Source organism: Triticum urartu, chromosome 7A, assembly GCF_056163025.1.
Source record: "Triticum urartu cultivar PI428250 chromosome 7A, HENAU_Tu73, whole genome shotgun sequence".
Taxonomy (NCBI): Eukaryota; Viridiplantae; Streptophyta; class Magnoliopsida; order Poales; family Poaceae; genus Triticum; species Triticum urartu.
This window is the reverse complement of record NC_141879.1, coordinates 702,304,498-702,322,054: the sequence shown is the minus strand read 5'-3', so window position 1 is coordinate 702,322,054 and position 17,557 is coordinate 702,304,498. Positions and strand designations below refer to the sequence as shown.

General features: G+C 50.8%; 1 protein-coding gene and 1 pseudogene across 1 annotated transcript; one reads left to right on the top strand and one right to left on the bottom strand.

The window, feature by feature from the left end:
- Positions 1 to 579: 579 nt before the first annotated feature.
- Positions 580 to 1,439, bottom strand: LOC147961789 (uncharacterized; annotated as a pseudogene).
- On the top strand, positions 667 to 2,080 carry LOC147961788 (uncharacterized). The gene is made up of 2 exons (XM_087534156.1): positions 667 to 1,806; positions 2,043 to 2,080. Exons 1-2 carry the CDS (start codon positions 1,527 to 1,529, stop codon positions 2,078 to 2,080), a joined length of 318 nt encoding a protein of 105 aa, XP_087390282.1. The 5' UTR covers positions 667 to 1,526.
- Positions 2,081 to 17,557: the final 15,477 nt, after the last annotated feature.

The window sequence follows — 17,557 nt, the reverse complement described above, 5'->3', positions numbered from 1 at the left end:
CTTGGATAACACACAATGGGAGCTAACATGCTTGCTGGAAATTCAGTTTGTTGACCCAGGAGATTGTCTATTACGACAATGAGTTGGATCTCCTCTCCTCCAACCAAAATAAATCAGATCACAAAGGTTTCTCCTTGTGCTGCTGGACACTTATTATATTGCGTCCAGTGACATGGACATCCAAGTGTATCCATGTTAGGTCTATTAATTGTTTTATGGACATGGAAGTGCATGCACTTTAGGCCTATTGTTTTACTAGTAGTTTTTAGATCAGATCTGGATATTTTGTACTTTGTCGACCACCTTGTCGGGAAAACAACATTTGGTGTGTTGCCTGTTGGAAGACGCCTATCACGCCAACCTGACGGGGTCCTGCGCTCCAACGTCCACGCACCCACGTCGCTCGCAGGGCGTGCATCTGTTACACACGACTCCCTCATCTAGCGCATCCGCTATTGTAAACCTGTGTATATATATGTGTAACCTGTACATGGAATGAATATACAGTGATTGATTCCTTCCATCTTGGTTATCAGAGCCTCTTTCCTGCCTTCCATGGAGACCGGCGGCTCCTCCTCCTCAGGCGACGACACAAATCCCATCCCTCCCTCTCCCAGCCTCGTCTCCCCTGCCGCCACTGCTCCCCCGGCCTCGGCGTCTCCGGTGCTCAGTGCTGCCGGCCTTGTTGCCCCCATCGCCACTGCTCCTCCGACCACCACCTCCTCGGCTCTCTCTGTGCTGCCGCTCGCACCACCTCCCGTCCTTCCCATCGTGGCACCCGCTTCCTCCACCGTCCCCTCCATCCACGACCTCCACAACATCGGCAATCTCATCACTTTCAAGCTCGATGTCCAGTCCGGAAGTTATTCCAAGTGGCGCGAGCTCTGACGCTGCATCCTCAACATGTACGCCGTCGAAGCCCACGTCGACCACTTCTCCGATCCCTCCACCCAGACTCCCGCCTGGCGCCACACCGATCTCACGATCCTCCTGCTCATCTACGCCACCATCACCGACGGTCTGTACGAGGTCATCCGCGGCGCCGGCAACACCGCGTTTTGCGCCTGGGATCGGCTCTGGGAATTCTTCCTCGCCAACCAGCCCGCACAGGGAGTGCACCTCAGTGTGGAGTTCCGCGCCCTCACCCAGGGCGACCTGCGCGTCGCCGACTATTGCGGTCGGCTCAAGGCACTGGCCGACGCCCTGGCGGACGTGGACGAGCCCATCACCAACCGGACCTTGACGCTCCAGATGCTGCGGGGGCTCTCGCGCCACTTCCAGGTGATCGCCATGGTCCTGCCGATGCACTCCCCATTCCCACCTTCAACCAAGCCCGCTCGCGGCTGCTCCTTGAGGAGATCACCCAGGACGCCCGCGTTCGCGCCGACGGCTCCACCGCGCTCACCATCGGCCGCCGGCGGCGGCGGTTCCTCGTCTGGCGCCTCTCACTCGCCCGGAGACCGCGGTGACCACGGAAAGGCACCGGCAGACGCCGGCGCTCCGGCTCGCGGCGGCAGACCCCCTTGATGGGGTACTTTGCCCTGTGGGGCGCCCCCTTCCCTCCGCAAGGTCGTGCACCATGGGTCCCCCCCAACGCCGCCGGCGTGCTCGGGCCTCGCCGCGGCAACCCTGCCCAGGCCTACCCCATGATGTATCCCGGCGTGCCTTCATCCTCGCAGCATCCTCTGCCGCCTCCGTCGTGGGACCAAGCCAGCCTGATCGCCGCCATGCAGGCCATGTCCACGGAGCAGCCCGGGGAGTGGTACCTCGACTCCGGCGCCTCGTCACACGTCACAGGGAACCCAGGTAACCTCGACTCGTTTCGTTCTCCATCTAAGCTTTCTCCTTCCAGCATCATTGTCGGGGATGGGTCACACCTTCTCATTGCTGCCACTGGTTCAGCCAAGATCACCTCCCGCCCCTTTTACCTTCACAATATTCTCTATTCTCCTCGCGTAGTCACCAATCTCATTCCTGTTCGTTGTTTTTGCATCGATAATTCTTTCACAATTGAGTTTTATCCCTATGGTTTTGTTGTGAAGGATCCAGCCACCAGGACCCCGCTCATGAGCTCCAGTAGCTATGGCCAGCTCTACTCCCTCTCCGGCGGCCTCACCATCACACCGGCAGCACTCTCCGTGAGCACCAGCTATTTGTGGCATCGACGGCTAGGGCACCCCAGCGCCGCATCTCTCTCCAGATTAGCAAATAATTTTTTACCTACTTGTAATAAAACGCATCACCCGCGTGGTGCTTGCGACCACTGTTTTGGTTACCGGTCGAAATTCCAAGATTTCCCATGGTTACCACGTATTTCCGTGCCCCTCGGTAAATCACCATACCGAGCAAAAAATACCATTTTTTTTAAAAAAATTTGAATTTAAACACTCGATTTATTGTAAAGTACATATGATCTAATTAATGCCATGAGAGTTGGTTCTGGCGTGTTGGTAGCAACCTAGTTCCTATTTTGAGAGGTCTCTGGCTCGAATATTCGTTCATTCACTTATTTGAATTCAAAAATCAACTACAAAATTCGCTCGAAATATTCTTGGTATTTCTCGGTAACCGTGGTAACCACATTTACCAGTCCCCTTTGGTAAAATTGCCTCATTCGGTAACCAAAACCTTGCTTGCGACGCATGTCAGCTTGGGCATCAGACTCATTTACCTTTCCCTACTTCTACATCATTTACAACATTTCCCTTTCAGCTAGTGCACTGTGATCTTTGGACCTCACCGGTCCCAAGTTTTTCTGGATTCAAATATTATTTGCTTATTATGGATGATTTTACGCATTACTCATGGAGTTTTCCTCTTCGCAACAAATCTGATGCCGCTGCCACTCTTGAACATTTTTACACGTACGTCCTTACTCAATTCCATGTCTTTATCCAATCTGTGCAGTGCAATAACGGTGGCGAATTTCTCAATGTTCGTCTCTGCACCTTTCTCTACGACCGCGGCGCCACCCTTTGCCTCTCTTGCCCACATACCTCTCCCCAAAGCGGCAAGGCGGAGCATGCCATCCGCTCTACAAACAACATCCTCCGCACCCTCCTCCAGGCTTACATGCCGCCGCGCTTTTGGGTCGAATCCCTCCATACCGCCACCCATCTGCTCAACATATGGCCCTCCCGCGCCATCCAGAACAACACACCTCACTTTATGCTCTATGGCGTATCCCCTGACTACACTTCACTGCGTACCTTCGGATGCCTCTGTTACCCCAACCTCTATGCCACCATGCCGCACAAACTAGCTCCGCGCGCCGTCCGCTGTGTTCTCCTCGGCATGCCCCTTGAGCACAAGGGCTACAGATGCCTGGACCTCGCCACCCGTCGCGTTATCACCTCCCGGCACGTCGTCTTCGACGAAACCCAGTTCTCCTACTCCTCCCTCCCGAGCGGCCACACACCTGCACGAGAAAACCCCACCATCCCCGCAGAAAATCCCGCACCTACCCATCCATCCACCGCTATCCTTGTGGGATCCCGCGCCCCACCAATCACGACTCCTTCCCCGCATGCAACGCCATGCAGACCCATCCCACCGCCCCCCGCAGCTTCCTCAGATCCGCTGCCCACTTCCAATGTGCCTCGCGCACCTGCCGGTCCCACAGGATCTTCCTTGTGCCCCGCACCCGCCTCGCCCAACCACGCATCACCCCTCCAGTCAGCCCGGGCCTCGCACCTCGCGCACCTCCCTGCCACCTCGCCTCCAATCAGCCTGGGCCCAACCCGCACGTCACCCCCCACCACACCGCCCATGCATGCAACTACGTTGCCCCCGCGCGCCGTGCCCATCGCTCCGCCTAAGAATCTTCACACCATGCGCACGCGAGCAACGTCGGGATTTCTCCAGCCCAAAAAGCTCCTGACTACAACAAGCACCTCCGCACCCATCTCACCCATCCCAACCACGTACGAACACGCTCTCAAAGACCCTAACTGGTACAATGCTATGCTTGAGGAGTTTAACGCTTTGGTGCAGAACAAAATGAGGTCTTTGCTTGCTTGCCCTGCAGGTGTCAACTTGGTGACCAGGAAGTGGATATTCCGCCACAAGCTTCATCCCGACGGCTCTCTCGCTCGGTACAAGGCACGGTGGGTGCTGCGTGGCTTCGCACAGCAAGCTGGCATCGACTATGGCGAGACGTTTAGCCCCATGGTGAAGCCCGCCACCATCCGCGTCATCCTCAGCATCGCCGTCAGCAACAAATGGGCCATCAACCAGCTCGACGTCAAGAACGCCTTCCTCCATGCCACACTCGAAGAGGTCGTGTACATTCAGCAGCCAGTCGGCTTCATTGACTCTTCTTGTCCTTCGGCCGTGTGCAAGCTCCACAAATTCTTGTACGGGCTCAAACAGGCTCCCCGGGCGTGGTTTCAGCGTTTCACCACCTTCCTGCTCTCATTTGGCTTCACGACGTCCAAGTGCGACTCCTCGCTCTTTATCCTACACCGCTGTGACGCCCGGGTAATCATCCTACAGTAATCCCACGTTAACGAGGCCAAGTCACCCCGCTTACTGTTGCAAATCTCGCGTTGACTCAAAACTATTCAATTTCAAATTTGAAATTTTTCCAAGCATAATTTTCTTTCAAACATTAAAAAGATAATGTTCGGAGCGTGCCAATAATTGACTAGGTGTTTATGGTGAAGGAATCGTACTTTTATAAAAGTCGTAAATATTTAAATGGAATTAAAATAGAAAAGAAATAAGAAAAAAAGGAAAAAGAAAAAAACTAAAACTAAAACTAACAAAAAAAGAAAAGAAAGAGGGAACCCCCCTCCCACGGCCCACTGGCCTAGCTGGCCGGCCAGCCCACCTGGCTCAGCCGGCCCACCCCGCCGCCTTAACCCCCGCTCCCCCCGGAAACCTAGCGCTCCACTCCCCCACTCCCCCCACATCGCCCCACTCCTTCGTCCCACTCCCCCTCTGCCCCCTCCCGAATCTGGATAAGGGATAGGCGCCTCGACGCCGACGCCACTCAGACCCGCCCTCCCCGGACCATCTCCACGCAGGCGCCGCCCCGTCCCCGACCTCCTCCTCACCGGCCGTCCAGACGTCGCCACCACCCAACACCGGCGCTCGTCCCCGCACCTCGCCGCGGAGCTTCGTCACCAACTCGCCGGAGCCGCGCCATCGTCCTCCCCTGCGTCACCGTCGTCCCCGACCTCCTCCCCGCGCCCCACTGCCCCCGAACCCTATGAAACCCCCGTGAGTCCTCCCTCCTTCTCCTCCTCCCCGCACCATGCTGGTCGCGTCGCGGCGGACGCCGCGCCTCCCGCTCTGCTCTGGCCGCGTGCCCCGCCTCCACTGCTGCTTGCCGCCGCACTCCGCCTCGCAGCCCATGCGCTGTCTGCGCGCCCGGCTCCTCCTTCGCGCCCTCGCAGAGTGCCCGCGCGCCCCGCTGCGGCCTCGCCCGAAGGCCGCCCGCCCCTAACCGTGCTTGGCCGCGTCCCCGCCGCGCCCGGGGTCGCTGCTGCTACGCCAGCCCCGCACGACGCTCGTCTTGCCCGCCCCGCTGGCCTGCGGCGCGCGTCCCGCTTGACCGCCCCACCGCGCATGCCCTTCCTTGGTCGCTCGCCTCTGTGCCGCCGCCAATCGTCGCCTAGTCGCGCGCCCGCCGGCGCCCCGCCACCCCTGCACCGCCTCCGGCCTCCTCCTGCACCGTCGCAAGCTCTGCTGCCCGCCTCGCCGTGGCCTCTCCGCTGCCCGCATAAGGCGGCCGGCCTCGCCGTGCCCATGGCGGGCGCCCCGTGGCGACCTGGGAAGCGGGTTAGCGCTCGTCGCCCGTAACCGCTAACCCAGCACCCGCAAGGCCTTTGGCCCAATGACAGCCGGGGCCCGGCCCCCAGAACGTTTAAAAATAAATAAAAATTAAATAATTAAAAAAAGAATTAAAAATAAATAATAATAATAATAATAATTAATTAGTTAAACAATTAATTAACTTAATTAATTTTGTTTAATTAAACTAAACAACTAATTAAACTAATTAATCATGTTTAGTCTTAGTCAATGACAGTGGGGCCCACCCCTAATTAATCCTGGTTAGGTTAATTAAAATTGGTTAATTAAAATGTGTCACTGACAGGTGGGTCCCACACGTCAGTTTGACCAGTCAACACCCCTATTGACTGCTGACGTCATGCTGACGTCGGCATGCACTGTTCTGTATAATGTTGAATTAAAAATAATTAAATAAATGCTAAAAATGTTTTAAATCTTTTAAAATCAATATAAAATAAATCGTAGCTCGGATGGAAAAACTTTGTACATGAAAGTTGTGTTGGGGAACGTTGCAGAAAACAAAAATTTTCCTACTCGTTTCACCAAGATCATCTAGGAGTTCATCTAGCAACGAGTCATTGGATGCATCTACATACCTTTGTAGATCGCGCACGGAAGCGTTCAAAAGAACGGTGATGATGTAGTCGTACTCGACGTGATCCAAATCACCGATGACCAGCGCCGAACGGACGGCACCTCCGCGTTCAACACACATACGGAACGGGAGACGTCTCCTCCTTCTTGATCCAGCAAGGGGGAAGGAGAGGTTGGTGAAGATCCAGCAGCACGACGGCGTGGTGGTGGATGCAGGGCGTGACAGAAGCAGGGCTTCGCCAAGACTACGAGGGAGAGACGTAACGGGGAAAGATGGAGGCGCCAGGGGCTGGTGTATGAAGTCCCTCCTCTCCCCCACTATATATAGGAGGGCCAAGGGGGGGTGGTGCGCAGCCTAGGAGATCTGATCTCCTAGGTGCGGCGGCCAGGGGAGGGTTTCCCTCCCCCCCAAGGCACCTCGGGGTGCCTTCCACCACTTGGACTCCTCCTTGGTGGAAACCCTAGGCGCATGGGCCTAGTAGGGCTGGTGCCCTTGGCCCATGTAGGCCAAGGCGCACCCCCTACAGCCCATGTGGCCCCCCGGGACAGGTGGCCCCACCCGGTGGGCCCACGGGGCCCCTCCGGTGGTCCCGGCACAATACCGATAACCCCGAAACTTGTCCCGATGGCCGAAACAGCACTTCCTATATATAATTCTTTACCTCCGGACCATTCCAGAACTCCTCGTGACGTCCGGGATCTCATCCGGGACTCCGAACAACATTCGGGTTTCTGCATATACATATCTTCACAACCCTAGCGTCACCGAACCTTAAGTGTGTAGACCCTACGGGTTCGGGAGACAAGCAGACATGACCGAGACGACTCTCCGGTCAATAACCAACAGCGGGAACTGGATACCCATGTTGGCTCCCACATGCTCCACGATGATCTCATCGGATGAACCACGATGTCGAGGATTCAATCAACCCCGTATGCAATTCCCTTTGTCAATCGATATGTTACTTGCCCGAGATTCGATCGTCGGTATCCCAATACCTCGTTCAATCTCGTTACCGGCAAGTCACTTTACTCGTACCGTAATGCATGATCCCGTGACCAGACACTTGGTCACTTTGAGCTCATTATGATGATGCATTACCGAGTGGGCCCAGTGATACCTCTCCGTCATACGGAGTGACAAATCCCAGTCTTGATCCATGTCACCCAACAGACACTTTCGGAGATACCCGTAGTCTACCTTTATAGTCACCCAGTTACGTTGTGACGTTTGGTATACCCAAAGCACTCCTACGGTATCCGGGAGTTACACGATCTCATGGTCTAAGGAAAAGATACTTTGACATTGGAAAACTCTAGCAAACGAACTATACGATCTTGTGCTAAGTTCAGGATTGGGTCTTGTCCATAACATCATTCTCCTAATGATGTGATCTCGTTATCAATGACATCCAATGTCCATAGTCAGGAAACCATGACTATCTGTTGATCAACGAGCTAGTCAACTAGAGGCTTACTAGGGACATGTTGGTGTTTATTATTCACACATGTATTACGATTTCCGGACAACACAATTATAGCATGAATAAAGACAATTATCATGAACAAGGAAATATAATAATAATGCTTTTATTATTGCCTCTAGGGCATATTTCCAACAGTCTCCCACTTGCACTAGAGTCAATAATCTAGTTACATTGTGATGAATCGAACACCCATGGAATTCTGGTGTTGATCATGTTTTGCTCTAGGGAGAGGTTTAGTCAACGGATCTGCTACATTCAGGTCCGTATGTAATTTACAAATCTCTATGTCTCCATCTTGAACATTTTCACGAATGGAGTTGAAGCGACGCTTGATGTGCCTTGTCTTCTTGTGAAACCTGGGCTCCTTGGCAAGAGCAATAGCTCCAGTGTTGTCACAGAAGAGCTTGATCGGCCCCGACGCATTGGGTATGACTCCTAGGTCGGTGATGAACTCCTTCACCCATATTACTTCATGTGCTGCCTCCGAGGCTGCCATGTACTCCGCTTCACATGTAGATCCCGCCACGACGCTTTGCTTGCAACTGCACCAGCTCACTGCCCCACCATTCAAAATATACACGTATCCGGTTTGTGACTTTGAGTCATCCAGATCTGTGTCGAAGCTAGCGTCGACGTAACCCTTTACGACGAGCTCTTCGTCACCTCCATAAACGAGAAACATTTCCTTAGTCCTTTTCAGGTACTTCAGGATATTCTTGACCGCTGTCCAGTGTTCCTTGCCGGGATTACTTTGGTACCTTCCTACCAAACTTACGGCAAGGTTTACATCAGGTCTGGTACACAGCATGGCATACATAATAGAACCTATAGCTGATGCATAGGGGATGACGCTCATCTCTTCTATATCTTCTGCCGTGGTCGGACATTGAGCTGAGCTCAACTTCATACCTTGCAACACAGGCAAGAACCCCTTCTTAGACTGATCCATATTGAACTTCTTCAATATCTTATCAAGGTATGTGCTTTGTGAAAGACCTATGAGGCGTCTCGATCTATCTCTATAGATTTTGATGCCTAATATATAAGCAGCTTCTCCAAGGTCCTTCATTGAAAAACTTTTATTCAAGTAGGCCTTGATGCTGTCCAAGAGTTCTATATCATTTCCCATCAAAAGTATGTCATCTACATATAATATGAGAAATGCTACAGAGCTCCCACTCACTTTCTTGTAAACGCAGGCTTCTCCATAAGTCTGCGTGAACCCAAATGCTTTGATCATCTCATCAAAGCGAATGTTCCAACTCCGAGATGCTTGCACCAGCCCATAAATCGAGCGTTGGAGCTTGCACACCTTGTCAGCATTCTTAGGATCGACAAAACCTTCCGGCTGCATCATATACAATTCTTCCTTAAGGAAACCATTAAGGAATGCCGTTTTGACGTCCATTTGCCATATTTCATAATCATAGAATGCGGCAATCGCTAACATGATTCGGACGGACTTCAGCTTCGCTACCGGTGAGAAAGTCTCATCGTAGTCAACCCCTTGAACTTGTCGATAACCCTTAGCGACAAGCCGAGCTTTATAGATGGTCACATTACCATCCGCGTCTGTCTTCTTCTTAAAGATCCATTTATTTTCTATGGCTCGCCGTTCAACGGGCAAGTCAGTCAAAGTCCATACTTCGTTTTCATAGATGTATCCTATCTCGTATTTCATGGCTTCTAGCCATTTTTCGGAATCCAGGCCCGCCATCGCTTCTTCATAGTTTGAAGGTTCACCGTTGTCTAACAACATGATTGCCAAGACAGGGTTGCCGTACCACTCTGGTGCGGAACGTGTCCTTGTGGACCTTCGAATTTCAGTAGGAGCTTGATCAGAAGTATCTTGATCATTATCATTAACTTCCTCTCTAGTCGGTGCTGGCACCTCAGGAACATTTTCTTGAGTTGCGCCATTTTCCGGTTCAAGAGGTAATACTTCATCAAGCTCTACTTTCCTCCCACTTACTTCTTTCGAGAGAAACTCTTTCTCTAGAAAGGACCCATTCTTGGCAACAAAGATCTTGCCTTCGGATCTGAGGTAGAAGGTGTACCCAATAGTTTCTTTTGGGTATCCTATGAAGACGCATTTTTCCGACTTGGGTTCGAGCTTTTCAGGTAGAAGTTTCTTGACATAAGCATCGCATCCCCAAACTTTTAGAAACGACAGCTTAGGTTTCTTCCCAAACCATAATTCATACGGTGTCATCTCAACGGATTTCGACGGAGCCCTATTTAAAGTGAATGCGGCGGTCTCTAAAGCATAGCCCCAAAAAGATAGCGGTAAATCGGTAAGAGACATCATGGATCGCACCATATCTAATAGAGTGCGATTACGACGTTCGGACACACCGTTACGCTGAGGTGTTCCAGGCGGCGTGAGTTGCGAAACTATTCCACATTTTCTTAAGTGTGTGCCAAACTCGTGACTCAAGTATTCTCCTCCACGATCTGATCGTAGAAACTTGATTTTCCTGTCACGTTGATTTTCAACCTCACTCTGAAATTCCTTGAACTTTTCAAAGGTTTCAGACTTGTGTTTCATCAAGTAGATATACCCATACCTACTTAAATCATCAGTGAGGGTGAGAACATAACGATAGCCACCGCGAGCCTCAACACTCATTGGACCGCACACATCAGTATGTATGATTTCCAACAAGTCGGTTGCTCGCTCCATTGTTCCTGAGAACGGAGTCTTGGTCATTTTACCCATAAGGCATGGTTCGCACGTGTCAAATGATTCATAATCAAGAGACTCTAAAAGTCCATCAGCATGGAGCTTCTTCATGTGTTTGACACCTATGTGACCAAGGCGGCAGTGCTACAAGTATGTGGGACTATCATTATCAACCTTACTTCTTTTGGTACTCACATTATGAACATGTGTAGCATCACGTTCGAGATTCATAAAGAATAAACCATTCACCATAGGAGCATGACCATAAAACATATCTCTCATAAAAATGGAACAACCATTATTCTCACATTTAAAAGAGTAGCCATCTCGAATTAAATGAGATCCCGATACAATGTTCATGCTCAAAGCTAGCACTAAATAACAATTATTAAGGTTTAAAACTAATCCCGAAGGGAGATGCAGAGGCAGCGTGCCGACGGCGATCACATTGACCTTGGAACCATTCCCGACGCGCATCGTCACCTCGTCCTTTGCCAGTTTCCGCTTATTCCGCAGCCCCTGCTTTGAGTTACAAATGTGAGCAACTGCACCGGTATCAAATACCCAGGAGCTACTACGGGCACTAGTAAGGTACACATCAATTACATGTATATCACATATACCTTTTGTTTTGCCGGCCTTCTTATCCGCTAAGTACTTAGGGCAGTTCCGCTTCCAGTGACCGCTTCCCTTGCAATAAAAGCACTCAGTCTCGGGCTTGGGTCCATTCTTTGGCTTCTTCCCGGCAGCTTGCTTGCCGGGCGCGGCAACTTCCTTGCCGTCCTTCTTGAAGTTCTTTTTACCCTTGCCTTTCTTGAACTTAGTGGTTTTATTGACCATCAACACTTGATGCTCCTTCTTGACTTCTACCTCCGCTGATTTTAGCATTGAGAACAACTCAGGAATGGTCTTTTGCATCCCCTGCATGTTGAAGTTCATCACAAAGCTCTTGTAGCTCGGTGGAAGCGACTGGAGGATTCTGTCAATGACCGCATCATCCAGGAGATTAACTCCCAGCTGAGACAAGCGGTTATGCAACCCAGACATAGTGAGTATGTGCTCACTGACAGAACTGTTTTCCTCCATCTTACAGCTGAAGAACTTATCGGAGACTTCATATCTCTCGATCCGGGCATGAGCTTGAAAAACCATTTTCAGCTCTTCGAACATCTCGTATGCTCCATGTCTCTCAAAACGTTTTTGGAGCCCCGGCTCTAAGCTGTAAAGCATGCCGCACTGAACGAGGGAGTAGTCGTCAACACGTGTCTGCCAAGCGTTCATAACGTCTTGGTTCTGTGGTACGGGAGGATCACCTAGCGGTGCTTGTAGGACATAATCTTTCTTGGCAGCTATGAGGATGATCCTCAGGTTCCGGACCCAGTCCGTATAGTTGCTGCCATCGTCTTTCAGCTTGGTTTTCTCTAGGAACGCGTTGAAGTTGAGGACTACGTTGGCCATTTGATCTACAAGACATATTGCAAAGATTTTATACTAAGTTCATGATAATTAAGTTCATCTAATCAAATTATTAATGAACTCCCACTTAGATTAGACATCCCTCTAGTCATCTAAGTATTACATGATCCGAGTTAACTAGACCGTGTCCGATCATCACGTGAGACGGACTAGTCAACGTCGGTGAACATCTTCATGTTGATCGTATCTTCTATACGACTCATGCTCGACCTTTCGGTCTTCTGTGTTCCGAGGCCATGTCTGTACATGCTAGGCTCGTCAAGTCAACCTAAGTGTTTGCATGTGTAAATCTGTCTTACACCCGTTGTATGTGAACGTCTGAATAAAACACCCGATCATCACGTGGTGTTTTGAAACAGCGAACTGTCGCAACGGTGCACAGTTAGGGGGAACACTTCTTGAAATTATTATGAGGGATCATCTTATTTACTATCGTCGTTCTAAGTAAACAAGATGCAAAACATGATAAACATCACATGCAATAAAATAATAAACGTGACATGATATGGCCAATATCACATAGCTCCTTTGATCTCCATCTTGGGGCTCCATGATCATCTTGTCACCGGCTTGACACCATGATCTCCATCATCGTGTCTCCATGAAGTTGCTCGCCAACTATTACTTCTACTACTATGGCTAACGCGTTTAGCAATAAAGTAAAGTAATTTACATGGCGTTTCTCGATGACACGCAGGCCATATAAAAGAATAAAGACAACTCCTATGGCTCCTGCCGGTTGTCATACTCATCGACATGCAAGTCGTGATTCCTATTACAATAGCATGAACATCTCATACATCACATATAGATCATTCATCATTCATCACAACTTTGGCCATATCATATCACAAACCACTTGCTGCAAAAACAAGTTAGACGTCCTCTAATTGTTGTTGCAAGTTTTACGTGGCTGAATTAGGGTTCTAGCAAGAACGTCTTCTTACCTACGTTAAAGCCACAACGTGATTTGTCAACTTCTATTTACCCTTCATAAGGACCCTGTTCATCGAATCCGCTCCAACTAAAGTGGGAGAGACAGACACCCGCCAGCCACCTTTATGCAACTAGTGCATGTTAGTCGGTGGAACCGGTCTCACGTAAGCGTACGTGTAAGGTTGGTCCGGGCCGCTTCATCCCACAATACCGCTGAAGCAAGAAAAGACTAGTAACGGCAAGAAAGTTGACAAATCTACGCCCACAACTCATTGTGTTCTACTCGCGCAAGAAGAACTACGCATAAACCTAGCTCATGATGCCACTGTTGGGGAACGTTGCAGAAAACAAAAAATTTCCTACTCGTTTCACCAAGATCATCTAGGAGTTCATCTAGCAACGAGTCATTGGATGCATCTACATACCTTTGTAGATCGCGCACGGAAGCGTTCAAAAGAACGGTGATGATGTAGTCGTACTCGACGTGATCCAAATCACCGATGACCAGCGCCGAACGGACGGCACCTCCGCGTTCAACACACGTACGGGACGGGAGACGTCTCCTCCTTCTTGATCCAGCAAGGGGGAAGGAGAGGTTGGTGAAGATCCAGCAGCACGACGGCGTGGTGGTGGATGCAGGGCGTGACAGAAGCAGGGCTTCGCCAAGACTACGAGGGAGAGACGTAACGGGGAAAGATGGAGGCGCCAGGGGCTGGTGTATGAAGTCCCTCCTCTCCCCCACTATATATAGGAGGGCCAAGGGGGGGTGGTGCGCAGCCTAGGAGATCTGATCTCCTAGGTGCGGCGGCCAGGGGAGGGTTTCCCTCCCCCCCAAGGCACCTCGGGGTGCCTTCCACCACTTGGACTCCTCCTTGGTGGAAACCCTAGGCGCATGGGCCTAGTAGGGCTGGTGCCCTTGGCCCATGTAGGCCAAGGCACACCCCCTACAGCCCATGTGCCCCCCCGGGACAGGTGGCCCCACCCGGTGGGCCCACGGGACCCCTCCGGTGGTCCCGGCACAATACCGATAACCCCGAAACTTGTCCCGATGGCCGAGACAGCACTTCCTATATATAATTCTTTACCTCCGGACCATTCCGGAACTCCTCGTGACGTCCGGGATCTCATCCGGGACTCCGAACAACATTCGGGTTTCTGCATATACATATCTTCACAACCCTAGCGTCACCGAACCTTAAGTGTGTAGACCCTACGGGTTCGGGAGACAAGCAGACATGACCGAGACGACTCTCCGGTCAATAACCAACAGCGGGATCTGGATACCCATGTTGGCTCCCACATGCTCCACGATGATCTCATCGGATGAACCACGATGTCGAGGATTCAATCAACCCCGTATGCAATTCCCTTTGTCAATCGATATGTTACTTGCCCGAGATTCGATCATCGGTATCCCAATACCTCGTTCAATCTCGTTACTGGCAAGTCACTTTACTCGTACCGTAATGCATGATCCCGTGACCAGACACTTGGTCACTTTGAGCTCATTATGATGATGCATTACCGAGTGGGCCCAGTGATACCTCTCCGTCATACGGAGTGACAAATCCCAGTCTTGATCCATGTCACCCAACAGACACTTTCGGAGATACCCGTAGTCTACCTTTATAGTCACCCAGTTACGTTGTGACGTTTGGTATACCCAAAGCACTCCTACGGTATCCGGGAGTTACACGATCTCATGGTCTAAGGAAAAGATACTTTGACATTGGAAAACTCTAGCAAACGAACTATACGATCTTGTGCTAAGTTCAGGATTGGGTCTTGTCCATCACATCATTCTCCTAATGATGTGATCTCGTTATCAATGACATCCAATGTCCATAGTCAGGAAACCATGACTATCTGTTGATCAACGAGCTAGTCAACTAGAGGCTTACTAGGGACATGTTGGTGTCTATTATTCACACATGTATTACGATTTCCGGACAACACAATTATAGCATGAATAAAGACAATTATCATGAACAAGGAAATATAATAATAATGCTTTTATTATTGCCTCTAGGGCATATTTCCAACAAGTTGCTCAGAACGACGAGACGATTCCGGATACGCAGACCGTTCGTCCGCCACACATCCCTAACATAGTGAACATGCAACTTTCCCCCTCCGATTCATCTGTCCGAAAACGCGAAACACCGGGGATATTTTTCCGGATGTTTCCCCCCTTCACCGGTATCACCTCATACCGCGTTAGGGCACATCTAGCACCTCTACTTGTCATGTTATGCATCGTTATGCATCTGTTTGCATTTTATTCATTGTTTCTTCCCCCTCTTTTCTCCGGTAGACTACGAGACTGACGTCATTGCTGGTGCCCCGATCGACTACGCTGTTGACGACCCCTCTTTCTTGCCAGAGCAACCAGGCAAGCCCCCCCTTGATCACCAGATATCGCCTACTCTTCTCTCTACTACTTGCATTAGAGTAGTGTAGGATGTTACTGCTTTCCGTTAATCCTATCCCGATGGATAGCATGTCATTGTTGCTACAGATGTTGATACCTTACCTGCAATCCTAAATGCTTCGTATAGGATGCTAGTTTATCATTAGTGGTCCTACATTCTTGTCAGTCTGCCATGCTATACTATCGGGCCGTGATCACGTCGGGTGTTGATCACGGGTGTATACTATACATATTACACATAATACATGTTGTGACTAAAGTCGGGTCGGCTCGTTGAGTACCCGCAATTGATTCCGATGTTGGGGGTTGAAGGGGCAGGTGGTTCCACCCAGGTAGTGGTGGGCCTGGGTTCCCAACGACCCCCTACTGTTACTTTGAGGCGGAGCGGCAGGGCAGGTTGAGACCACCTAACACTACTAGGGAAAAGCCTATACACAGAATTTTACCAGCAGCGCACTGTAAAATAAGGCGCTGCTGCTAATTAGTAGTAGCGTGGGTTTATAACCCCCGCTACTACTAAGTTTATAGTAGCAGCGCGGGTTTATAACCCTCGCTACTGCTAAATGATTTTCACCGTGCCCCTCGGGACCAGTCATAGTAGTAGCGCCGGTTATAAACCCACGCTATTACTAAGTTGATAGTAGCAGCGCGGTTTTATAACCCTCGCTACTGCTAAGTTATCTCCTCGCCGCCCCACCTCAGCCTCTCACCCCTGCTCTGTCTCTCCCCCGAGCCTCTCCTCGTCCTCCACTCCCCACGTTTCCCCCAATCAACCCCGCCGCCACCGCCGACGCCGATGACCTCCTCTCCCCCAACCCCACCACCGGCACTGCCCACCTCACGCGCGGATCCTCCTCCTCGCCGTGCCCTTGAGCCGGCCCCAAACCCTAGCTAGGGGCCCCCTTCTCCGGGCGCGGCGCGACGCGGGGAGGGCTCCCTCTTGCCCGTCGCCGATGCAGACAGCCCGCCGAAGGCCCGCTCGAGTGGCTCTTCCAGTACGAGGAGGCGCACCCGCTGCTCGCCTGGATCTTCTCCTGCCTCTGACCCTCCAATGTCCTCTCCCCATCCCACCTCTCGCAGTGAGCCCCGAATCCCCCCGCCCCCCTCTCCTCCCCCCAGCCTGCTTCTTTCCTCTCTCTACTACCGCAATGACTTTCTTGGTTTCATTTGGTTTCTGCTGCTGGCGAGGGCGGTCGCGCTGCTGAGGCCAGAGTGCGCTTGTTCGGGTTGTGGTTCTACTCGTCGACCTGCGGTTTGATGCTTGTAATTTGAGGGGCCTGCTGAACTTGGCGCCCGTGAGATTCGTCTTGCTGTAAATGGGCTGAATTGCACTTGCATTGATGGATTTTTGGCCTTGCTCTCGCCTGAATTATATGTGCATGACAACATTTTTATTGGCTGACAGGTATGAGCAACTCGTGGAAGAGGGGAGACTGCTAGAGGTACATCCACCCACTGGGACATTTTTGTGTTGTCTAGTTTTAATATTTCTGTAATCTCTAAGAATATAGGATGTGCTGCGACCTTAGGAGTGAGTTCAAGATGCCACCCAATGTCCAGTAGAAGTACAATTTGTGCAGGGAAGTCATTCATTTATCATGCCATGGAAGTATCGTTTGAAGTTTCCTTGCTGTCAAGACTTTTTTTTTCAACATCTATGAGGTGGCAAAGTAGGAAAACATCTCTTAATCAAGTGCCTTATACAGTATTATTATGTACATATTGCATACCTAGAAATGCAAGTGTGGCGATTTCTCTTGCTTGCCAGATCAAATGTTAGGATAATTGCTCCATGAACAGGTTTAACTTATCACACTTCACAATCATAACAGTGGCTAGGTTTTGTTTTGCTTAACACAAACCCAAGAACTAACTCTGTATAAGTGATTCCAAACATCACCTTGCAAGATCTTCGACCAGTTCGGACATGTCGATGGTCCTGCATCCTGTCACTTACCGTTGAATTTGACTGGTGCTATTCATTTATGTAGAGTATGTGAAGAAATTGGATACTGGGCTTTTTTTGTTTTGTTTGCAAAATGAAGGGCGCGTTTGATTTCTGGGTCTGCTCCGTGCAGGTCTACCCCGAGGGGACTCGCATCGTCATCCCGTGGTTCGAGAGGCCGATCATCTAGGACGTCCAGATGGTAA